A 26,548-nucleotide genomic window follows, 5' to 3' on the forward strand; every position below is an offset into this window, starting at 1 on the left:
CTTCCAGGCAACTAGGGTGAGGATCTTATACCCACACCCACAGTGACACACCCATTCCAACCAGGTCACACCTATTCCAACAAGGCCACACCTTCAGACGGTGCCACTCCCTGATCCAAGGATATACAAACCATCATCACTCTGTTCCTTACTTGGGGCTCAACACTCAAGCTTCATGCCCAGTTTGTCCCAACAATAACTGACGTGTTAGAAGATGGGGAACTCATGGCACAAAAGACATGTATAGCTGGACCAGCTCTGGCTGTAGATAGCAGGTACTAATAATAGGCTACCAAATGGCTGCAGTTCTTGAACCAAGAAACACTACTAAAACCAGAAGCTGTAGATGAAGTTGTAGATGAACCACAAATCTTGTTAAAATAGTACTTAACCATTTTCACATGGAGTGATAGAGGAATGCACAGCTAAGATATAGAAATAACTACAGAAGGATATCAAACAGTCTGGATTTTATGTTTATGATAACTGTAATACTATCACCTACTTTCCTAAAATTACATGTATTTATTTTACCTTTTTGAAACCAGGGGGCCTTTCTATATATCCCAGGCTGGTCTCAAGCTCATAATTTTCCTGCCTTACTTATCTAAGTACCAGAAATTACAGGCATACATCATCACATCCTGCAAATTCTTGAATTACTGTTCTTAAATACTAAACTTTCCAAGTCATATAAATATTAAGCTAGATCTACCCATGTTCTGACACCTGTTTTATTTCTATCAGCATAACTTATTTTTATCTACTTTATTTTCTGAAATAGTCTCTCATGGCCCAGGCTAACCTAAAACTCACTATATAGCCAATCAAACCCAGGGCTTCATCAGTGCTAAGCAAACATTCTACCAACATGAGCTGCATCCTCAAACCTATCTACCATCATAATTTATACTTATAGGGGCTGCCCCTTCCCATTGGACAACTCATATTATGGTGAACTAAATACAGCATCTCAAAAGGTCTTAGTAAAATTTGTACAGGAATTTTAATCCAGCAAAATGACTGCTCTGATCACATCCAAAGTTGTTTTAGGTCTGTGTGATCTGGTTAGAATATATATGCATGCTCTTGAATCCAAAATATTTATATCTAATTGAGGGACAAAGTGACAAATCAGAGAAAGATTTGACAGAATGAGTCAGAGACAGGATATACCCAACTCTCATGAGAAACTACTTAATAGCAGCACAGGAAGTCAGTCAGTTAGTTGAGTGAGTGGAGAGTACACTCAGTTGGGGATCAGTGAAGTGTAGTGGAGTTGAGTTCATTCGTGAGTTCAGCGCAGGTCAGCAGAAGCAGTTGAAGCCAGAGAATAAGAAGGAGCCAGAAGATTAGAACAAATTGCCAGCATTAGTTTGAGGTCAAGCAGAACAATTCACTAAGAAGCTAAGGGAAGCCAGATTGAATTAATCTGCTTGGAGAGGAGTTTGAGCCAGAATAGCTAAGTTGAACTAGCTAGCCAGAGTACAGAAAGAACAAGAAAACGTGAGTTTATTCAGCAGCAAGCCTCTAAGATAACAATCACATCAGGCAAATAAAAGTTACTTTTATAAAAATTGAATTTCAGTCACCCACAACAGTGAATTCAAATGTCCCCCACAGGCTCACACCAAGTTTGCACACCAAGTCCTCAAATGTTAGCACTATTTTGATGACTGTGGTACCTCAGGATATAGGACCTAGCTTTTGGATTTAGGCCACTAAGTGCAGACCACTAAGGGTTATTGCCCAGCCCTACTTGCTTTGTGCTCTATGCTTCCTGATCTTCGACAATGTCACAAGTTGTGCTGTAGTTCATACTTCCATGAACCACCCCATTCTAGTAGCATGGCAGAATGATATCCTCTGGACCATGAGACAAAATAGATTTCTCTCCCTGTATGTTATTCCTGTCAGGCATTTTTTGTCACAGCTATAGGATAAACCTAACACAACTTATACATTGGCTTTTCTGTTTTCACTGTTTCAGTTCCACTGCCCTGATTCCTTGGAAAACCTTCAAAACAAATTACGCAGACTAAAGAATTCAGAGTTCAGTGATAACCCTGACTAAAATAATAGTCTCTTTTCTCTCTTTACAACTGTCCTGCTGACATCATTTAGAGTCACTAGTGATGCAACTCTCACTAGGACTCTCACTGTATCACTCTCTAGTCAGTGTAAGGATAAAATTCATATTCTCATTCACATCCACTGAATGCAGGCTTCACCCAAGAGAAGACATATATGCTACTTTCCTGGATATAGATTCACAAAGTACCGCTGCTTAGAGGCAAAATCCAGCTACTAACTTCACTAGGCTCATGGGGATCCTGGATCATTAGTTGATCCCAGTCAAGACTTCTGTGGCCCAAATTCATTTTGAGTTTGAAAAATGAAAGGGAAATTTAAGTAATAAACCACATAATTACAAATGAATTGCCCCTCAGTTCTTGCAGTAATAAGATGAGACTGATAACAAATTAATGAGTCTAACTCTTAATAGCATTAGGCTATTATGGATGATTTACTAGGTTCATGTAACTTATATGGATGGGTAGAGATGCAATTGAACATGAAATAATTCAGAGCTCAAACTGCTACAATCCATATCTCCATCCCATTTAAGATCCTACTCCCCCCACTCTTTTTTAATTTTCTCAGCTCATCTTTCAACTGCTTCATGTGTTGGTCCCATTTTTCTCTGAGGCTAAGTACCCTCCAAGCAGTAGGAGAGATTCATTAGTTCAATATTCATCATGGCCCTTGAAGTAACAAGATACAAGTGGCCAGTAGATTATTATCCTGCTAGCTGTTTGAAATCAAAACTCCCTAAGGAGAGAAATACTGAAATGGAACTATATGATTTTACATAAGCTGGAAAGAAGCAAGAAATGGGTATAAAAGCTCCCAAAACACAAAGGCCAAGATTTGGAAGTGACCAGTCAAAAAGTCAAAAACTCCACCTATAACCCTGAATCTATAGAGATGTAAAATATGGAGATCTGAAGATTATCCAAGATAATTCAACACTGGTGTGGTAGCAAGTGTTCAGAGGCTGCAGAATCAAGGCACAGAAACCAGCAGAGGTGGTGTTAGCAGAGATATATGAAAGACTAAAAAAAATGGAATTAAAAAAAAAAAAAAGACTGAAGCTGTCTTGCTTCTAACAAGGCCACTCTAAAGGCTCAACCCAGACTTTCACATAGCTGCCAAGCCTGACAAATTTCTACTGACTTCTCAGTCTTCCAACCAATGTAACTATCATTTAAAACTCTAATCGTTTCATTTTTTTTTTCTTCTTGGGGTTATTAAGAGATGGAACCCTGGCCTTGAATATATTAAGTAAATGATCTTATCGCTGAAAAAAATTTCAGAGACTAGCTCTGGGCATATGCCTCCATTTATTTGCCTAATTAAAAAAAAAAAAGCCTGGGGAGATTGTGGGGCCCGGCTGACAAGGGAAGGGTAGTGCTATACAGCCCCTGCAGTAGCTATGAGGGCTGAACTATCGCAGCCTACGTTTATAGACACGAATATAGCACAAGTCTTTCAAAATTATGTGTATGTGTGTTTGTGGGTACCAGAGGCCAGAAGTCAGATTATATACCCCTAGAGCAGGAATCACAGACAATTTTGAGTTGCTCAATGTAGGTGCCGGGAACTAATTTATTCAACCAATGCTTTATACAAAGGGTCTAAGAAATGTTTATTGAATAAACAAATGGAACTCTACATTTTTATGGATAAGTCAAGGAACTCCATCTCTTCTGTTCAGACTTTTATATTTAAGAGCTTAGGTCTTGTAGATAGCTATCAATTACCTGTGGTAAAATGATAATCAGGGATCAATAAAGTGTATTTCCAAATTAATAATTTTCCCAATTTTGCCTTTCTATAACCAAACTTCAATTATCTGTTGGCTAAAACAAAAAAGATTGCAATCATCCTGGTAGTCATCATTATTCACAATTTCCTTTAGTGGCAAGATCCTGCAGCTAATTTTTCCTTAAGGCCCTGCATTCTTACTGGCTGTGAAAATTCTCTTGCCTTTATGTAAGTACTTATTATTCTGTAGGTTAACTATAATTAGATTACTGTCATTCAGCTTCTCAGTCAAACTTCTCCAGAGAAAAGAGAGGCACATGAGGTAATAATGATCACCAGTTTGCAAGGTATACCTACAACCTGGATGCAGTGCCACCCATTTTCCAAGCAGCAATGGCCTGTATTCCTCATAGGTCTTCAGTACAGTACAGTTCCAGGTAAAGATATTAGTATAGTAGTAGACATGGTGGCCCAACCCTGTAATCCCATCAATTAGGAGCCAGTCAGGTGAATCTCTGAGTTCAAGACCAGTCTGGCCTACCTAGAGAGTTCCACGTTGGCCAGAGATACATAGGGAGACCCTGTTTCAAAATAATAGTAACAATAAAACAACTACCCATGAGTCTATCCCGCCACTTCTTTTTTTTTTTTTTTTTTTTTTTTTTTTTTTTTTTTTTTGACAGGGTTTCTCTGTGTAGCCCCGGCTGTCCTGGAACTCACTCTGTAGACTCTGTAGACCAGGCTGGCTGGCCTCGAACTCAGAAATCCGCCTGCCTCTGCCTCCCAAGTGCTGGGATTAAAGGCGTGCGCCACCACTGCCCGACTGGCCACTTCATTCTTTATAAGAGCTCTGAGAAACGGGTGTTACTTCCCAAAACTTCAGGATCCATGGACCACCGGGCTGTCAGACAAACCCGAAATCTGTCACCTCTCTGGCACTCAGACTTGGGGATTGGGAGGGGGCGTTAAGTGTCGCCGCAGTGTCGCTGCTACTTCAAAGCAAGCCACTTCTGTGGCTTCTCGCGAGCGCTACCTTCCGGCACCTCCCTTGAAGCGACACCAAGCCGTCATTCGCTCGCTTGGAAAACCAGCCTTGCCGGGCCCAGGGCGGAGCTGACAACACGAGACACCCTAGGCCGCTCCACTCCTGGTGTCGTTCCAGAGCCCGGCCTACGAGTCACATGGCTTAGCCACATCGCACCGGAGATCTTCACCGCTGGCCACTCTAGCCGTTGCCGTCTCTTTGCTCCCGGCCTGACGTCATCACTGGGCGCCGCAGTGCAGTGGTGGGCACGCGCAACCAAGATGTCTCCGACGCCGGCGCTTTTCAGTTTACCCGAGGCGCGGACGCGATTTACGGTGAGCTGGGGGGCTAAAGGCCGTGGTTCTGACCTGGCGCTATTCTTTCCCTTTCTCTCGCTGAAGGGACTAAGGGATTTTCGCCGCCGGGTCCGTTCCTGGCTCCTTCCGGGACTGACATTAAGGGAAAGGCGCTCTGGCTACCCGTCTGTGGGTCCTGACCCTCCCTCGGCTGGCAAGTCCCGAGACCCCAGGTCCTTACCGTCGTCCTGCGGACGAGCGTGAAAAGCTCGCCCAGGCTAGCTCAGTCAGCTTCAGCTCATCTGCTAGCTGGACGGAGCGGGTTTCTCAGGCAGGAGCCCTGAAGTCAGTTTCCACCCCGCCAAGAAAGGAACCTCTCCCTCTGCCCCTTGTCCTCAGTCCTGGGGGTAGAACGAGCCAAGCAAAGAACTCCACTACTGAACTACAGCATTTAGATTTGTAGTTCTCAAGCCTTGCCGTGTGGTATTGTCATTTGGATTGTTGTTGTTTAGTCAGGGTTTTGTTTTGCAGCCTAGGCTAGGCTGGAACTCAGAGAATTCAGGTTGACCATAAACTGATGTTTCCCCAGCACTGATTACATGATGCTCCATCAAACTTAGCAAGGTTTTTTGTTTTGTTTTGTTTTGTTTTGTTTTAGCAGGAAACATAGATTGGTGTGATACATAGGAAAGGGAAACCTGTGGCGCAAATGTCTAGTTAGCTCTTGCCAGGTTTCATGGGATAAGGATTACGATCATTAAGTGGCACTAGAAATAAAAGTTAATAAAAATGACTGGCAGAAAATATTTCCCAGTTAAAAACATTTTTATTGCTTTTAGTTAGAAAGACTTATAATTGATGAATGGTAAATTTTTATAAACAGCAAGAGCTTTCTACTTATTCGTCATTTTTATTTTTGTAGAAATCTACCAGAGAAGCCTTGAATAACAAAAATATCAAGCCGTTGTTGACTGCCTTCAGTCAGTTACCTGGCAGGTAAAGCACACTGTCCATGAAAAGAGGACTCCATAAATGTTTGTGAACTCTTTGTGAAATGAAGGTATTTTATGTTTTTAATAGTGAAAATGAAAAAAAATGTACCCTTGACCAAGCTTTCAGAGGTGTTCTGGAAGAAGAAATTGTAAGTATTTCCCCCCTTTATTTGTTAAAATATGCTGGCCAGTTAAAAGTCATGTTATTTAAAATTGCTTTATTATTAGAATGGATATTTAAACATGACACGTTTTCTGGGCATGAACATTCTGCCTTTGAGACACTGCATTAGGCTCTTGATGGCTCGGGTACAGTTTAAGGCTTGGATGGTTTGACATTCAGTCTTAAAGAGCAAGAAGTAAAGACTGACTCAGGGAGATGCCTCAGCAAGTCAAGGCACTTGCTACAGAGCGCCATGTCCTGACTTTGGTCTCTAGATCCTAGATGTTGGAAGGAGAGGACTCCTGCAAGTTGTCCTCTGACCTCCATAAAGAACACACACAGGTACACAAAATACAGTTTTTAAAATGTCGTTTTAAAAGTAGAGTCTCACTTTGTTATATAAATGATGACACAGTGTGTAATGGCTTAAGTGGTCTAGTCCAAAGATGTTAAGCATAGAGCGAGGATTCCATATCCTCATTTTCTTGTGGGATTTTTCTCAGCTATAAGCATACATAAATAACTAAGGCCTGTTTAATACTGCTGAAGAAATTTAACCATGAAGAATCTAAATATTGCCTTTAGCAGGGATTCTGAATGAAAGACAATTTTTTAACATTTATATTTGATTAAGCAGAAATTGGGTCCCATGGTGGTAGATTCTCTTCTGATGACCATAATATAGTATCCCCCCTCTTTTTGTCAGATAATTCTGGGTCAGACCATTAATCGCTTCTCTGTTATGAGGTGCTGAGAAAGATACTTTTCTTATGGTTACCTTCCTGCAGAAGGCCCTCTGCTAAGTCTGCAGTGTTACTATGGATTCAGTCCAGGCCCTGATTTTGTCCTGCTGTTGCCTTTCACCCACAACCTTAGAACTTCTGTACCCAATAATCTTATAACCGTAGTCATGCAAAAGTTAACATTTCCCAAGTTGGGTTTTGATTGACTCACTCTTTACTGCTTGATATACTTCTTAGTGTGTATATTACTATTCATGGTTTTTCACCTTACAAAATAACTTTGTATAAGATATTTGCATTCCTGTTTGTATGACTGCTTAATTTCATAGAACTTGTCTTTATTGTTAACAAATTAGTGCAAATTCTTGCTTCTAAATAAACTTGTTTCTCTGTTGGTAGATAAATCATTCCGCATGTGAGAACGTTTTAGCTATTATTTCTCTTGCTATTGGGGGAGTGACCGAAAGTAAGTATCTTTCTGTTTCTTCTTAAAGTTGTTTTAGATCTGACCTGTTTTATTTAAGACTCTAGTCATACCTCTACCTCTGTCTGGTTTTGTTCATCTTTTATGTGTGTTGCTAGAGACCAAATATAGGGCCTCATGCATGCTGTGCAACCACTGACCCACACTCAGAGCCCCTGCTCATTGTTTGACTCCTTCCTTTGCCAAGAAGATGTTCCTACTTACTGCTCATCTCTATTACGTCATATACATTTACAGTTTGTTTGTTTTTCAAGTGTTATAATCATATATAAGTACTTAATGAGCATTTATTGTATGCATGTACTAAGTTAGGATTCAGAGATTCAGTGTAAGAATCTACTGGGTAATGGAGGGCAGACGTGTGTGACTGTCTCACTGTGCTGTAAGTGCTATGGTTACAGTTTATTGAGTATAGTGAAGTGAGAGTGGCTCTCTAAATTAAAAAGGTAAAGAAATCAGGAAGAATTTTAAAAAGTAAGATGAGCTTGGATCTGTGACAAATACCTATTACCCAACACTTGTAAGGCTGAATCAGGACAATCAGAAATTGGAGTCAAAATAAAACAAAATGAAAAAAAAGAAGATCTGGCCTACAAATAGAAATAAAGTTTGCCAGAAATAGAGAAGGAAATAGAATACGAAGGCCACATTCAGCATAGCTAGAAAGTTATATGAGATGAGATGGCAAAGGAAGTAAGATCTGTGGGTTAAGGGCCAGTGTATCTCGCACTGAGAAGAGTAAGTACATTGGGGCAGACTGCTAGCAGAAAAACTGGGCAGAAATTTAAAAAAAACCCAGCACTGGGGCACTGGAAGATGGCTCATTGGCTAAGGTTATTGGGTGCTCTTACAGAGGACCTATGTTCAGTTCCAACATCTATGACAGGCAGCTCATAACTAACTACCTTTAACTCCAGCTCCATAGGATATGAAGGCCTCTTCTGGCCTTTGCAGGCACCTGCACACATGGGGCGCACATACATATACTCAGGCACACACATACATATAAAATAAATAAATCTTTTGTAAAAATGTATCAGTGCCAATATAAGATTGGTTTAAAAGACTTTAAACACAGGACGTAGGCACGTAGAGATGATAAGACCTTATTAAATATTTTCATAAAGTAAAAATTAAAAGCAGTTCATCAATATTTCTTAACCCTGTGATTAATTTAAATAATATTTGTGAAAATGACCTTTGAACCTGTTAAGTATCATTTGAATCACATATTCTTTTGAGCACACAAGATGTTTTCCCATTGTCAAAGTGAGCTGTTTTGTAAATCTAACTTCCTAAATTTTTATTTACTTATTAAACTTTTGTGTAGGCTGTTTATTAGTTCAGTTGTTGATTCATTTATCCAGTGTACTTAGATGAATTCCCCAAAAGTTTTCCTTTCCCTGTTCCTCAGTTTACAGTGTGTGCTTAGTTCATTAACTTGCTATGTTATTTACTTAAGATTGGTGATGGCTTTCCTGGGAACTATGCCTAGAACACGGACTTGTCTACTTAAGCTGCAAATAAAGGCTTAAATACAATTGTCTGTAGTGGAAAATCTTATTTTTGAAAGAGATTATTATTAGTAGTACTTTATGTTTTGTGTTTCCAGTTTGTCCATAAATAATGTTTCATTCAGCTTGACACATACTTATTGAACTTCTATTCAATGGCTGAAACATTCTTTTTTTGAAACATTCTTTACTGACATTGATTTTAGAGGCATATAGTAACTTTCACTTTATTATTACTTTGTAATATAGCCTGTCCATGGATTCTCTTTCTTGGGCTGGAAGGCAGTGTCACTAGCTCTTCATTGATTTATACCCCATTTGTAGGTGTTTGTACTGCGTCCACACCATTTGTGCTATTGGGAGATGTCTTAGACTGCCTTCCTTTGGATCAGTGTGACACAATATTCACTTTTGTTGAAAAAAATGTTGCTACTTGGAAGTCAGTAAGTGCCTTGGTTTCCTTTCCTGCTAATCCTAGCACTATAGAGATAGAATTCAGAAGAAAGTGCTGTTTGTAGTTTGTTTGCTAATAAGTCTAATACTGGTGGTTGCCAAAACATTTGTCCCTGTTAAAGAATTATATATTATGTAATAATAAGAATCAAATGTAGAGAAAATTTTGAGGTACAGAACTTAATAAATAACGTGAAAGTACATGCTTTCAAGCAGGCATAGCACTGTAAAGTTATGAGGTACAGGTAGGAATGCTGTGTTCCAAGCTGGCCTGGTCTCCACAGGGAGAACCTGTCCCAAACAAAGAAAGAAAGCTGGAGGATGGCTTAGCAGTTTAGAGTACTTGTTACTCCTTTAGAGAACCTGGGTTTAACTTCCAGTACTCAAACATGGTGGCTTACCATCATCCAGAACTCCAGTTCAGGGTGATCTGATGCCCTCTGCTAGCCTTTTTGCAGACACCATACACACATATAGTACACATACATAGATGCAGGAAAACACTCATAAAATAAACAAATGTGAAACAAATTTTGAAAGATAAAGCAAACACACACACACACTTCTAGGTGTTTACAAGTTATTCAGTGATATGCTGTTAATGCATATTCAAGTGAAAATGCTTTGAAATAAGTAAAAGTAGTGAAATAGACTCTTATACATTAGTGCTCTTTAATATTTTAATTCCTATGACTTATTGAAGGGAGTGGGCAGCTTTCAAAGTATAGTAATAATTTTGGTCTTAATTTCAGAATACATTCTATTCTGCTGGCAAAAATTATTTACTGCGTATGTGCAATGGTAAGTAACTCAGTATTAAATTATTCTTTTAAAACTGAACGTGACCAGAAGAATAGGTGTTGGTGGTTTAATATTTAACAATGAAGATGGCTTTTGTTTGGTTGGTTTTTTTTGTTTTTTTTCGAGACAGGGTTTCTCTGTGTAGCCCTGGCTGTCCTGGAACTCACTCTGTAGACCAGGCTGGCCACAAACTCAGAAATCCACCTGCCTCTGCCTCTGCCTCCCAAGTGCCATCACTGCCCAGCAATGAAGATGTCTTAAAAGTGAATTAGGATATTTGTTTTTAAGTTAAGTCTTATTTATTAAAACTCATCATTCACTTTGATTGGTTTTTATCCACAGATTTTTGTTTCTAACTTATAGTACTTTCTTTGACAATGACTGCTACTTCCCTTTGCTTTAGGAAAATCCTGGGCAAATGGTTAAAAATTCAGGTACAATTATAATTAACATAAAATGATTTCTTCTGTGTTATTCATTTCTGAACATTGTTAGATCTCCTCAGAAGATTGTCTAAATCTCAGAATACAGTTTTCTGTGGAAGAATTCAGCTCTTTTTGGCCAGGCTTTTTCCTCTATCTGAGAAATCAGGTAAGTTTTTATACATTATATTCTTTTTAAGGAACTCTCTCCCAGTTTTTATGGAGTAAAATCTGTCATAATAAGAAAACTTAACATAAAATATTGAAAGCGTTAGAAAATTGCTTTATTTTCTTATAAATTCACCAGCTCTATGTATGATATAGATAGTCTTAAATTCAACGTTTATTAACAGGGTGCTACTGAATCATAGTAATATGTGTAGGTATGAACTATTCTGTCTGTATTCAATTTCAGAATATTCCATTTTCTGTTACAGTAATTGCTGTTTAGTCACATTAAATTCCTTTAATTTTAGAATTTTTTAAACAACAACAACAAAAAAACCTTATTTTATACATATGAGTGCTTTACCTGGCTGTGTATATGCATGTGTATATGCATGCCATACATATGTTGTCTGTGGAGCTGGCATTACAGATGGTTGCAAGCCACCTATGTAATGGCTTTGTCCTCTGTAACAGGAGGACAATCTCTTCAGCCCCTATTTCACAATGTTTTATTATGAAATGTAACTCATTGCAAAATATGTAACATAAATATAATGAAGCAAATACTTGTAGAACCATTGCTTGGCTCCAAAATTGGAGCCTTGCCTATCTTTTATCTATTCAGATGTACTAGAATTTGGTATCTCTTTGATTTGGTTTTTCCCTGCCTTTAATATATTATTGTGATGATTGTATGAAAATGTGATGTGCATACAATGGTGCATGCTTATAGTAAGCTTATAGAATATGTTAATGGTGGATTTGTGTGCTTTCTTTTTGTCATGCTAGTTCTAGGTTTTCTCTTTCCTAGTCATTTCTTGGTTAGTTTTAATATGTATATACTCCTGCATTCACCTGTGGTCATTGTCCCTTACTCTTTTTTTTTTTTTTTAAATACAGAACTTGTCTTAGTTAGGATTTCTAATGTTGCAATCAATACCATCATCAGTAACTTGGGGAGGAAAGGATTTATTTCAGCTTAAAACTCCGTCACACACCATCACTGAGAGAATGTAGGGGAAGAACTCAAGGCAGGAACCTAAACGCAGGAGATGACACAAACTGTAGAGGAGTGCCGCTTACTGGCTTGCTCCTTATGGCTTGCTCATTTTGCCTTTTTTCCCCCTTTGAGACAAGATCTCACTATGTAGACCGGGCTGGCCTTGAACTCACTGCTTCTGCCTCCTGAGTGCTAGGATTAAAAGCTTGCACCACTACTATACCCAGCTTTCTAACGTACTCTGATACTAGAGCTGCACAGCCAGCAGTGACACAGCCCACCCCCTATCCCCCATTAGCCACTAATTAAGAAGATGCCAATAGGCTTACCTATAGGCCAAGCTTAGAGAGGCATTTTCTCAGTTGTGGTTGCCTCTTCTCAGATGACTTTAGTTTATGTCAAGTTAACACACATACCACACACCAAACACACAACCAGACAGAGCTATAATCATACATGACATCTCTTTCATGAAATCTTAATTTCTCTGTAATCCTTATGAATGAGTTCAGTGACTTTAAAATGCTAGGTTGGTACTAGATAGATTTCATTTGTAATAATCTTAATATTTAGTTTCTCAATCTTTGTTAGTCTTTTTAAACTTTTTATAACTCTGTGTGTGTCTGTGTGTGTGTGTGCATGTATATATATGGAGATCAAAGGACAATTTATGGGAGTCAGTTCCAACCTACCATGTGGATCCTGGGAGTTGAACTCATGTTATCAAGCTAAGCCATTTCATGGCCCTCATCTTATGTTCTATAGACTAATCAGTTGTCTAACTTTTGAAAGATAATTTTTTCATTGCTTTTAAGATGTTCTTTGATTTTACTATGATGTATGTATGTGTGGATTGCTTTTTGCCTAATATTCTTTGGATTTGTTGACATTTTAAATTTGGATTCATGCCTTTTACCACTTCTAAAAGTTGTGGTGATGACAACTTTACATTTTATAAATGCCTTTTTTTTTTTTTGCATCTTCAATTATATATCATCTATTCTTTGACTGTATCAGTAGTATGACAACTTTATGCTTATCCTGACTAGCTTACAAATAAATGAAATTCATACTATGATTATTTTATTTGGGTTTGACAGTTACTGTTGGGGGTGTGGGGGTTAATCCCTAATCTTCTCCTAACTGCTGGCCTGGCAATCTCCCCAACGGTATATCTCATATTTGCTGTTTCTCCTGACCATGTGCTTATGGTCCATCTCCCCTAATGGATGCATCCTCCTCTCCTCCTGTTCTTCCTCCTTCTCTTCCTGGATCCCCACTCTTCTCCACCCCCAACCAGGTAACCCACCTACCTCTAATCCCTCTAGTAATTGACTGTAGTCAATTTAATGTAACCAGTTGTTTTAAATCAAGGAACAAGGTTTGCAAACACTTGTAAACAAGTGAATTCACTTGGATACAGAATTTACCATTACAATACATAGCAGCAGACCAAACCTGTCTTGTCTTTTATTCTACCTGCTTGCCTTCTTATATGAATATCTGTCTGTCTGTCTTTCTCTATTACACTCTGAATCATTTGATGTGGTTCTCATATCTGGGAGATCTTTCACTTTTTAGCTTTTTACTCCCTGTTGATACTTTGAACTTTGCTTTCTAGTTTTAAAATATGGAAAGCATGTGTCTATATCTGATCATTTCAGTGTGTTGTATTTTTGTGATATCTTTTTTGGTTTTAACTTAGAGAATGTCTTGTGTTTCTGATAACTGTTGTTGTTGTTTTTTTTCTTTTTGGTTTTTTCGAGACAGGGTTTCTCTGTGTAGCCCTGGCTGTCCTGGAACTCTGTAGATCAGGCTGGCCTCAACTCAGAAATCTGCCTGCCTCTGCCTTCCAAGCGCTGGGATTAAAAGTATGCTCCACCACTGCCCAGTGAAAAGAATAGTTTTGAGTCCCAGGATGGATACCTTTCTTGAGAGAAGGTTTTCATTGCTTGTATATGGTGCCTCTAAGATCAGAGCCTTCATCATCCAGAAAATTTGGCACCAGGCTACAGTTTTTCAATGTTGTCTAAAGATGTGATTTAAAGATGGCTTGATAAGAGATTTCTCCATTTATTAGATTTTTCATCATTTGGGGGAGGGGTATAAGCTACTAATAGAATAACTGAATTTCCTATCTAATTCTCTGTGACAGGAATTATAAGGATAGTATAGATATCTGAATACCGTTATATAGTATCACTAGTGTCTAATACAATTATTAACACTAAGAAATCCATTGCTACAGTACTGGTTGCCAGCTGGAGACATTAGAATTTCATCACCTTGATCACTACTTCCCTTTTCTATTCCAGGATCTTCATGTGCCCTAGTCTCTCCAATCACAGTCCCTTAGTCCCTCTTATCTCTTGTGACTTAACACATAGGAATTAAAGTTAGGTTTTTTAAGAACTCAGAGGGAACTGATATACCTTCTCAAAGCATCATTTTGAAGTTGATGTTGACATGTCTTATACTGGGAGTGTTGTTATCACTCATTGCCTAGTTAAGATGGTATCTCCTATTTGGATTGCAGCTTTTCCCTTTGTGATCTGTAATACTTATGAGGAGGAATGATATTTTGAGACAATACTCAGATTGTCTTCTTTTCTTCTTAAGCTTTGTCTGCTAATATCCATCAGTGGATCTTGCCTGATCTGAATATTATTAAGGCATCATGGCAATTTTCTTACTTTTTCTATGTTTATTAATGGTGATCCTTCCATAAGGGAAAAGTTGTCTTCTCGCTGGCATGTTAGTTTAGTTACCTCTTTCCAAATGAACTGTGGATATTTTATTCCTTAGATTATAAATGTCATATTGTCCAGACCTCCCCAGCAACAGTTTCCAGCCCTGTGCTGTAGAAATGCAATGTCCCTAGAAATGGAACAAGGTAAAAGTCACCTATCCCAGAATCCCCTAATGTACTTTAAATCAGGTATGCTAGCTCATTTGGTTGTCTCTCTGTCTTGGTAATAGGAGACCTCAACATGCTGGACTTGGGCAGAATAGTCACTCTTTGTGTTTATGTACTATTTGAGTCCAGGGTATCATTCTTCAGCAAGTCATGGACTCTTACAATATATTTTGTTTTCCTCACATAGTTCCTGTTTCTGCCACTGGGAGCTCTTTCAGATTCTCTTAGTATAGATTATCCAGGCTCATCTCTTTTTTTCCTTTCCCAGCCTTGGAGTCACCCATTTTTCCAAAGAACTTTGTATTTCAGGATGGTAGTTAAAGCTAAGATCTGGGCCCTAAATAAAAGCCAGGATCTGAATCTAAGATACACTTATTTTGAGACGCTCAGCAGGCAGAACAAAGAAAGCTAAATAATTTGACCATCTTTATAATATTTTAATTCATTATATTCTATCAAACTGAAATAAATGCTTTAGCAAATTTCTAAATACTATATATTATGTATATTTGTTTTGAATTTTGGGAATAAAAAGGGCTAACTCAACCTGGTATAGTATCACATGCCTATTTCTAGCACTCGAGAGACCCAGAGGCAGAAAACTGACAGTGCATTTTCATGAAAATCTCTTTCCACAGGTCTTAATTTGCAGAGTCAGTTTAACCTGGAAAACGTCACTGTTTTCAATACAAACGAGCAGGAGAGCACCCTGGGTCAGAAGGTAAGGCTGGCCAGAAAGCTTCTTACAGAGCATACTTGACGCTTCAGTTAAGATAATTGATGTAAATAGGGTTTTAAATCACCAAAAATTGGAAGACCTTTAACTTCATTCAAAATTGTTTGTTAGTTTGTGTGTACATGTGCACGTGGGGAGGGGACACATGGAGATTAGAAGACAGTTCTGTGGAATTGGTCCTACTTTTCTTCCTCTGTGAATCTCAAGGATTGGATTTGGGTAACTAGGCCTGCACAGCAGATGAATTTACCTGCTGAGAAATCTCACTTGGCCCTTCATTTTTAATACATTATAGTAGTATGCGTTATGTGTGAAAATTTCAAACGGTCTTTAGAGTTCAAAGGATCTTGACTGTAATGAAAGTTAGATTGTGTTGTTCCTGATTAGCTCGCCTTCTGTAAAGTGGATGTTAGAGAAGGGCTCAGCTCTTTCCTGTACATCACCATAAGGTAACTATAGAGGGAAAGTGTTTTCCACTTTGAACGTTATTTATGGTCTTTACATGTTTTCTGTAAGTATGTATTATCTCTATAACCACCCCTAATATTCTCCATCTAATCTTTTAAGACTTTTTTGAGTACTTGTACAAAGTAATGTTATTTTTCCCAAATAAGATACTATATAAAGTTCTTAAGTTCATTTTCTTTTTTAAACTGATATGTTTCAGTTTAACTACAGATTAGATTCCAGAATGAATGTACCCTAATTTCTTGTCAGTACACATTTAAATCATCTGTTTTGTTTAATTTTAAGCCAGGGTCTCACATACCCCAAGCTGTTCTTGAATTCACTATAGCTGGAGATGACCTAGTGCTCTTGATCCTCCTGCTTTCATCTCCCAATGCTGGCTTGTGTTACCTTGCCTAGCTCAAGTAGTGTGTAGTAGTAAGACATTGTTAATATTACAGTGAATTGTGTGTATAATTACTAACCCATGTTGTATCTCCTTAGGATAAGTGAAATTGCTTAGTCAAAGTGTACATGTATTTCAGATTTTGTTGTTACTTCTCAGAAAAAGTACATCCATATATATTACTGCCAGTGACAAGGGAAGTCTGCCTGTGCATTTTTCTACGCCATTAACACCCACATTAGCTTCTATTCTTTAGTAGTAGTAGTATACTATTTGTTTCAGTGATGAAAAAAATATTTGGAAAATAAGGCAGATCTTGTGTCTTTACACATGTCCATGCTATGTTATTGTCTTACTACTGTTGGTTTCCTGTCACCCAAAATGCCCATTGCCTTAAAGAACAATTACTGTATCTAGGTCTGAACAATTACCGTATCTAGGCTTCCCTAATAATAATTGTGTAGCAATATAGAAATTACTTAACCTATAACATGTCATCTTTTGCTCAATGACTACTTCATGACAGAATGGGTTTGGTTTTGTTTTATTCAGCATACTGAGGATAGAGAGGAAGGGATGGATGTAGAAGAAGGTGAAATGGGAGATGATGAAGCCCCGACAACTTGGTGAGTTTTTAGAGCTTAAGATGTCCTGATTTACAAAGATAACCCTTTAGTGAGATATTAAATACTGAAATGAAGATATAGACAAGGAGGGAGGAGGTCATACTTACAGGATTTTCTTATATATACCCTTCGTGTGTGTTAAATAAAATAATAAATCCTGAATCACTATAGGCTGTTATCAGTTGCCTTCTAATTATGGACAAATACTTTTAACTGTTTGAGCAGCCTATCTTACACATACCCTAGCCATGGCAACCTTAACCCCCTCTTCTCCCTTCCATTAAACTATGGTCCTGGTACTCATGGTAAGTGTACTGACTTAATGACATGCAAAGAATTAGAAACCTCCCTTTCTCTTTCTCTTTTTCTTTTTTCTTTTTTTTCTTTTTTTCTTTTCTTTTTTTTTCAGTTTTTCAGGTCTTTTTCTTATCATTCTTTTCTTACTCTGTGAGTTCTGAGTCTTTGTTTCAGGTAGTTTCTTTATTGTGCTAGTTTAGAAGAGGTGATGAGAAGGGGGACCAGAAAAGCAAAATCTTCCTGGGCTGTCAGAATAGTACTCCTCCATGGCTGAAACAATAGGCCATACTGTCAGTTGTTAATGAAAGAATTTCTATAATTGCTGCCCAGAAGATCAAAAAGGGAGAGGTATTTCTGATATCCCAGATTTCAAATTCGATCATATATTCACATAAGAAGCACTTAGAAGTGATGTGTTCCCAGATTTAACTCTAGTGCTTGCTTGCTAGTCATATGACCTTAAACAAGTGGTTTCCTACAACTGAGTTTTGGTTCCTTTAAAATGTAGCAGTGCCACCTACTCACTATAGTTGTTGAAAGCATTCAGAAAGATGATGATAAAAAGTGGTCTACTAAGGCACTTGGTATTTTTCATTGTAGTTGCTGATGAAACATACAGTGGAAATCATAAAGCACACAGAAAAGTATCTCTTCATTTTCTAGTCATTTTCTAACCATTATTCATTATTCTAGTTGTGGCTACTCCCTTTATAGAGACCGATTTGTTTACATATATCATGGATAAAATGGACCTTTAGGGTCTGTCTGTGCAACACTGGGCAAAAGTAGTAGGTTCTAAGATAATGAGTTATCTGAAGTGTAAATGGATTCTCAGAAATACTCTGCTAGCTAGTCACTGCTTAATGCATTCAGGTCTATTGTTGTAAGGTCATAAACTAGCCCAAAGGGCTGGCAAAGATGGCCCATGAGTAAAGGTGCCTGCTGCCAGCTCTTGACAACCTGACTTTGATCCCCAGGACACAAATGGTGGAGAGAACTAACTTGTACAAGTTGTCCAAGGACCCCTCCACTTGTCCTGTGGCACACTCATGTACATATACACTAAGCAAATAAATATATAAGTAGAAAACTAAAGAAACTCAACCACAGGAGTACTGTTTAAATAGGATCAGGCACTTGGCTATCTTTGTCTATTGTAAATTATTTTATGAATGGAGGAGGAAAGTGTATGGAGAATTGTAATTCTTTTTTTTTAAGATTTATTTATTTATTATATGTAAGTACACTGTAGACACTCCAGAAAAGGGTACCAAATCTCATTATGGATGGTTGTGAGCCACCATGTGGTTGCTGGGGTTTGAACTCAGGATCTTTGGAAGAGCAGTCAGTGTTCTTAACCACTGAGCCATCTCTCCAGCCCGAGAATTATAATTCTTGATGAGTAACTGAGTTACCAGTTAGTCTTTCCCCCTCACCCCCCAGTTAGTCTTAAGAAGTGAATTTAGCTGCTGGATAGATAGTTCAGCTGTTGAACTTATTCTTATAGAGGACCCAGGTTTGGTTCCCAGCACCTACATGGTGGCTTACAACTATATAATACTCCAGTTCAAGGGGAAGCTGATGCCCTGTTCTGACCTCATAGTACATATACATATATATATGCAAAACTATCATACTATTAAAATTAATAAACGTAAAATAAAAGAGCTGAATTTATGGCTGGACATGGTGGCACATACTTTTAATCCCAGCCTTTGGAGCTAAACAAGTGGATCTCTATGAGTTCAAGGCTAGTAGTTTGGTTTACATAGCAAGCATCAGGCCAGCTGGGCTAAACAGTGAGACCCTGACGCAAAAAAAAGAAATAACCACCACGATAACAACAAAAACTGGATTGCAAAGCATAATATATTATCATAAATTTGTAATGTGAAGTCTATTCTAGATATTTTGATTCAAATAATAAATGTTTTGTTTGTTTTTCTTTTTTTTCCCCTGGACCTCTTAGCTACAGAAATGTGTAAGCTGGGAATTGAACCCAGGTCCTCTGGAAGAGCAGCCTCTGAGCTACCTCTCCAGCCCCTGAATAAACATTTTTATACTAAAATTAATGTATAAGAGTGTGTAAAATGGTTCGGTGGACCAGGAATGTTAGTGTAAACCTGTACTCCCAGAACCTGAGAGGATTAGGCTAGAGGACTGGCTTGAATTTGAGCGCAACTTGAGTAATATAGTAAGACTATCTCAAAATAATGACACCAAAAATGTTCAACACTTTTTTAAAAAATGGTTTTTGAAACATTTCAGTTTAAGATACTTAGGTAACATTCTATTTTGTTGTTGATGTTGTGACGGCTATTCCTTTGTTGTCCATACTGTTCTTAAAATTCTAAGCTCAAGAGACCTTCCTGCCTCCTATCCAGATGTCTGGGTTTGACTACTTGAGACATTCTATTTTAGACAATAACTCTTACCTCTAATTTGTTATTGCTTACAAATGTAGTAAGTTGGGTCTACTGGTACAGGCCTATAATTCTAGCTGCTTGGGAGGCTGAGATGAGAAGAGCCAAGGTTCAGAGTATGCCAGATCCTATTTAAACAACTTCCCTATGGATGAGTTTGTGTACTTTTACACTTGTGAATTTATTTGTTTAGTGTGTATGTATATGCATGTGCCAACACAAAAGGGAAGATCAGAGGACACCTTGTGGAAGTCAGTTCTCTTTTTCCATTATGTGGGTGGAAAGATAGCAAAAAACCTGTCCTTTAAAAAAAGCTGGGGGTGGGGGTGGTGCATGCCTTTAATCCCAGCAGAGGAAGGCAAGGCAGGTGGATCTCTGAGTTCAAGGCCCCAGGGTTACAAAGAGAAACCCTGTCTCAAAAAACAAAACAAAACAAAACAGAAAAACAAAAACCAATGAGGCAAAGGCTGCAGCTCAGTAGTTAAGCACTTGCCTATCATGCATGAAATCCTGGGCTCAATCCTCTGCTCCATAACATTGTGCGCATGCGTGTGTGTGCGCGAGTGCATGCATTCGTGTGTCATATACCTTGTGTGAGTAAATAGTCAGTCTGTACGTTTCTAAAGAATAGTACAAGCGGACAGTAAATTGGTATTTGGCGTGTAGGCTCTTCCAAGTGTATCTGAAGAGCTGGAGGCAGAGCTCAGTGAAACTCTTACCTGGCAAACACAAACCCTAGATTCCATACTCAACACCAAAAAAGAAAACCCCAATTTAGCCAAGGGGAATATAACCATCAAGTGGCAGATGTTTTAGTGCCTCAACTATAAAAGTTTCTTAGTGTGTTGATACTGCTTGAAAATTTACTCTGGAAAGGGGGCATATCTCAATGGCAAAGTATTTGCTGAGTTTGATTCCCCCAGCACCACAGAAAATAAATGAAACTGATTCTGTAAAGCCAGTAAAGAAGAAGAAAATAAGGAGAAGAACTTGTGGAGACCTAAGTTTGAATCCTCAGAACCCATGTAGAACCAGGCACTGTAGCGTGCATCTGTACTCCCAGAGCTCCTACAAGAGAATACCTGGAAGCTCACAGACCAGCTAACCTAGTTAAAGCAAAGACCAACCAACCCAACATGTTGTCTTCCAGTGTCCACACATGTACCTACACTCATACCCAAGGACAACATATGTCATAAACACAACATACGCATGCACACACAAAGAAAACTAGCTAAAACAAAAGATCCCCTTTTAAAAAGGATTTGTTTAGCCGGGTGTGGTGGCACATGCCTTTAATCCTAGCACTCAGGAGGCAGAGGCAGGTGGATTTCTGAGTTTGAGGCCAGCCAGGGCTACACAGAGAAACCAAAAAAAAAAAAAAAAAATTTGTTTTTATTTATATGTATGTGTATCTGTGTGTAGATATGTGCACATGAGTGCAGGTGCCTCTGGAGGCTAGAGAGGTGTCCCAGTCCCCTACAACTGAAGTTTTGTGCAGTTTTTAGCTGCCTTGTATGCCTAATATAACTGCCTAGCTGAACTCCAGTCTTCTGCAAGACACTAAGGGCTGTTAACCACTGAACCATCTCTCTAGCCCTTAAATAAACAAAATATCCTTATTGGTGTCAAACATTAAATTATATTTAGATCTTGTAGTTACTGAGACAAAGATGAACATATAAACGGTTGCATGACTCTCTCTGCCAGAGATAACCTTTCATTTTTCCTAGGAAGAATCCACCACTGGTCCCACATAGTATCATAGCCAAACTGGAAGTTAAATCAGTAATGCCATAATGAAGTCACTGGAGAAAGGGCCTGCTATTGTGATGCTAACTTGATTTGTTCCTTACATATTTGTCTTGTACTAGCATTATCCATTTACTTTGGTTTAAGTCTAGAAAGAGGCATTCCAGGATAGTACTTACTCATGGGTATTCTAGGAAACTCATTTCTTCTGACTGTTTTTCAGCATATGTTTGTCCTTTTCCCTGTAGTGCAATAAAACAGATGGTAAAACATGGCCCACATATTGCACATATGACTTTTTCCAACTAATTTCGCATAGCTACTCCTAGCATGTTTTCCAAACCCTTCAGACTGTTTCTAAAAGTTTATGTCATTATTTTTTTTTAATGTATACGTTTTAGGGGATAGAAACTTTTTATGAGCTTCTGTGTCTGTCAAATAATTTAAGTGATGTAATACAGTATTTATTTTATAGTTCTATTCCAATTGATTACAACCTGTATAGAAAATTCTGGTCACTTCAGGATTACTTCAGGAACCCAGTACAATGCTATGAGAAGATTTCTTGGAAAACTTTTCTCAAGGTGAGTCATAGACCTCTGAAGCTGATATTTCTCAGATAATGGCAGGGGTAGACTTTATCTTGTTCAAGTACTTTTCACTATAGAACGCTCCCTCTGATGCTTTCATACCTATTCTATAATATACAGAAATTAAGTTGTGAATTGATTCTTAGCCACTGATTTTTGTAGTATAGTTTTTAAGTGGCTTTAGGTTTAAAAGTTAGTCATTAAAGCCTCAAGGGTTATTTTTTTCATAGTAATTGCTGTCCACATAAAGTGATGATTTTGTTTCAGGATGTCTTCTGTATTTGAAGTGCTTTTGAAGAGTACACACCAAGATTTATTGAGAGGTAGGGAGCAGAGTCTACAGAAGTGAGAAAGCTTGAAAAAAGTTGTCCTGTCCAACTGTTGTTTTATTCTAGTTTTCCTATTAAAACAGACTTCATAAAATGATAGCCCCAAACCAAGTCAGTCTGCTTTGTAAAAAGGTTTGTTGGATTACAGCCATGAAGGTTCATTTATCTGTGGTTTTCTACAGTAATGACAACATACATGCCACAAAGCCCAAAATTCTTGCTGTCTGCACCTTTACAAAACATTTGCCAACCCTATCTTAAAAGAATCTCCATATATGTCTTGTCGACATGGAAGACTCTGATTCAAATAAAAAACATAGATAATTTTTAAAGCAAAGTAAGTGGTCTGTGCTAATTTATCTTAGAGGAATGTGACCTTCTAAATTGAGATTCAAATGGTGAGTGAGATAAGGGAGTTTACCATCTTACTGATTTGTTAGTCTTAGCACATAAAATGGCTTTGAGGGCTCCATAGCTGGTTAAACAATCAGTTTTACTGCTAAGTTTTTAAAAGTTCTTTAGCAGTTTTAATACATGAATTTTAGGTATTTTTACCTCATTCCTTTTATCACCACCGCTCCCAAAACTTCCTTCCCAGCAAGTTCTCTTCCTTCCTTCATGTCTTCTTTCTGCATCTGACCCAACTAAGTTAATGCTTTGCTTGCATGCATGTGGGAGGAGTTACTTACTGGCGTATAGCAGTGAATTCGTGGCTATACCCTGAAGAAAATGATCGGTTCTCCCCAATAGCCATTAGCTGCCAGCAGACATGCAGGGGAAGGGGGCTTAAGGGTTCATCCCAATCCATGATCAAGTGCTGACAGGCAGGCCCAGTCCTGTGCAGTCCTGTGCAGGACCACAGCTGCAGTAAGGTCTTGAGTACAGTGTCTGTGTCTTATCCAGAAGGTAGCTTTTTGCTGCATTTCTCACCTAGTCCTCTAACCTTTACATCTTTCAGCCCCTTCTACCATGTTCTCTGCACTTGGTGGTAATGACATATATGTTCTCCTTACGGCTTGAGCTCTCCACTGTCACTTACTCTCACATTTTGGCCATTTCCCATCCCCTGTTGTAGTAAGAGGCTTCTCTGATGAAATCCAAGCACAGCACTAGTTTGTTCATATAAACACGAGTCTTTAGGATGCAATGACATCATAACCACATAGCAAAACAATTTACTGGTAAATTTTTATATATAATCATCTCTTCATATCAGTAGGTTCTATGACATCAGTTATCCATAGATTGAAAATATTTGGAAAATTTGTGCCTATACTAACAAACATGCAGACTAATTGCTTATAAAAGTATCTTCATAGCATTTACATTGTAGTAGATACTACTTGTATGAGATGATTTAGTGAACTATAGCAGGAGGGTGTGCATAGATACTGTGCCATAAATGAGACATTTCAGAAGCTTAATATTTTCTTATCCCAGAGACAGAATTGAGCAGATACTCAAGGGTTTATTATTATTATGCTATCAAAATATATCCTTTTCTGTTTGCTGCAAAAGTCTTATAGTTTTTGAGGGATAGTGTTTATTCCTGCTTTTAAATATTATGAAATCTCATTCAAAAGTACTTTTACTCCCCATGTTGCTGTTAGAGTTTTTTATGCCTTTTTGAAAATATGCCTTACATTATACATGTTAACTGGGAGTAAGTTCTAAAGCATTTGATACAGAAAACCACCGAATGAGTTTTTCATAACAATGTCAAAGGAAACTCTTTTTTGTTCTTTGCAGTATTCTGAAGAAGTTTTAGCTGTTTTTAAAAGTTATAAATTAGATGATACTCAAGCCTCCAGGAAAAAGATGGAAGAATTGAAAACAGGAGGAGAGCATGTATACTTCGCCAAGTTTCTAACGAGTGAAAAGGTATGATGCTCCTTTGCCACTGAGAACGAGGCATTTTGTCCTAAACGTGCAGTCTGTTCATGGTCAGTAGGATGGCTGTACTTACTTACTTAAGATTGGTTTTAGTTTGAGATTCCCATTTCTTACTTGAACAACGTTGTTCTCCATTAAGTCACTTTAGAAGACTTACTTTAGAACCAATGTACCTAATTACTATGAAGTGTATATATTTTAAATTTTAAGTTATAAATATTTTTGCATTTATAAAAATATTTTGCAATTCATTTATTATATAGTAAAAACTAAGGGGCTTTAAAGTTCCCTGTTTTTATATGCATTTCAGTGATTTTTGTTCTAAGTGGCACATCGAGTTTGTGTTTTGACTTACTTATACTCCTTTTTCTGAAAACATATAGGAATGACAAGTAAAGTATAAAGAGAACACCCAAAAGAAAGCTGTGCTTCCAGAAATAAATATCTTCATAGATCAGAAAAAAAACAAATTATGCCCAGTGGTAGTGGTGCATGCTTTTAATCCCAGCATTTGGGAGACAAAAATAGGCAGTCTCTGAGTTCAAGGCCAGCCTGCTCTGCAGAATTGAGTTCCAGCACAGCCAGGGATACACAGAAAAATTCTGTCTCAGAAACTAAATAAATAAATAAATAATAAGGAAATAGCAAGTTATGAGAGTGAAACTGAAGCCATGGCCCACTGGATTATATCCAAAGCAGATGGTGACCACACTGTTTGATTGCAAGTAACAGAGGCCAAGTGTGCTCCCTGTCGGACCAGAGTAGAGCCACGTACTGCTGGAAACTGGGGCTGTTGTAGAATTTTAGCGTATATTACTGATACCTGCCAAGAGCAATGATTTTATAGGAAGTTACCAGCTCAGGAATAGCAAAGCTATAGATCTGTCTCTTATCTGCTTACTCAATGACTGCATACATAATGCCACCTATGCTCTCATAAGGCAGCTACTCCCAGAAGTCAGAGTACTTCTTCACACTTGGGCTCTTGGGCCATGATTGATATAAATGCAAAAACTACTTGATAATGATGTGTGTCCACAGTGAGAAAATGAAAGTGAACTAAGTACCTCAAGAAAAGCTTCCCATTCAAACACTCTAATTAAACCTCCAAAGTTTAGGGGACTCAAGTTAAAGATCACTATCAAAAACTGGACAGATGACTCAGCAGTTAAGAAAACTGACTACTCTTCCAGAGGTCCTGAGTTCAGTTCCCAGCACACACAACCTTCTGTAATGGGATCCAATGCCCTCTTCTGATGTTACTCATATACATATACATATAATTAATTAATTAATTAATTAATTTTTAAGGAAGACAAGAAATTGGAAAACAGAAATGGGTATAAAGACAGTAGAACTTTTTTTAAAAGACAAAGCTACTTGAACATCAAAGAATTGGCAGGAAAAAGTATAAAGTTTAAAAATGTACATAACAAAGGAATGAACCACCAAGAACTGACTTACACTAACTATATTCTTAAAACAGTAAGAATGTAAAATTACGTGAAGTTGGTACTTTCATAATTATGATGGAGCTATGTGAAAGGGCTGGATTAGGGATAAAAGATTGGAAAGCATGTGGAAGATTGAATAACAGAAGCGCTAAACCTGATAGAATACATCTGGAGACCTGTACAGAACAGAGGTAGTGCTGCTTGATGGGGGGGCGGGGGGCGGCATCCACAAATATATGTATAAGATCACAGGGGAAGTCTTAGCAAATTTCAAAGAATACATCCTGTACTAAACAGTGTCTGGCTACAGTATAATTCAATTTACAATGAAATTTATAACTTAGAAAGAAGCATATTTGGTAGCATGACTCTGCTTTCTTGGAAGTTAAATCATTGCAGAGCTCAGGCTTAGTTGTGTGTTATTTAGAATTTTATTAGCTTTGGTTCTGTCTGTCTGTCTGTCTATCTATCTGTCTATCTATCTATCTATCTATCTATCTATCTATCTATCTATCTATCTATCTATCTGTCTATCTATCTTCCTGTATAGCCCTAGATGGTCTAGTGTGCTCAGAAGACAGGTAGGCCAATCTCGGAGTTTGAGGCCAGCCTAGTCTACATAGCAAGTTCCAGGAGAGCCGGGGCTACATAGCAAGACCTTGTCTTTAAAAAAAAGAAAGCTCAAGATAAATTGTTTTGTCAAAGGTATGAGAAAATACTGATTCAACATTTTAACACTTTTAGTGAAAACTCTTTATTACTAATTGTACCTCCTAGAGCAGCAGTGTTT

At 38.0% G+C, this 26,548-nt stretch overlaps 1 protein-coding gene across 1 annotated transcript in view; it reads left to right on the top strand.

Moving 5' to 3' along the window:
- Positions 1 to 4,953: 4,953 nt before the first annotated feature.
- The window catches only part of Thoc1 (THO complex 1), a 36,295-nt gene continuing 14,700 nt past the window's right edge, over positions 4,954 to 26,548 (top strand). Inside the window, exons 1-11 of the mRNA XM_021150209.2 lie at positions 4,954 to 5,187; positions 6,071 to 6,144; positions 6,229 to 6,289; positions 7,446 to 7,512; positions 9,369 to 9,487; positions 10,250 to 10,298; positions 10,794 to 10,889; positions 15,444 to 15,526; positions 16,947 to 17,020; positions 21,968 to 22,076; positions 24,161 to 24,292. Of these exons, the coding sequence (XP_021005868.1) occupies positions 5,134 to 5,187; positions 6,071 to 6,144; positions 6,229 to 6,289; positions 7,446 to 7,512; positions 9,369 to 9,487; positions 10,250 to 10,298; positions 10,794 to 10,889; positions 15,444 to 15,526; positions 16,947 to 17,020; positions 21,968 to 22,076; positions 24,161 to 24,292 (918 nt within the window). The 5' untranslated portion in view covers positions 4,954 to 5,133. The remainder of the gene's footprint in view (positions 5,188 to 6,070; positions 6,145 to 6,228; positions 6,290 to 7,445; positions 7,513 to 9,368; positions 9,488 to 10,249; positions 10,299 to 10,793; positions 10,890 to 15,443; positions 15,527 to 16,946; positions 17,021 to 21,967; positions 22,077 to 24,160; positions 24,293 to 26,548) is intronic.

The sequence above is a fragment of the Mus caroli genome, chromosome 18 (genome assembly GCF_900094665.2).
Source record: "Mus caroli chromosome 18, CAROLI_EIJ_v1.1, whole genome shotgun sequence".
Classification (NCBI taxonomy): Eukaryota; Metazoa; Chordata; class Mammalia; order Rodentia; family Muridae; genus Mus; species Mus caroli.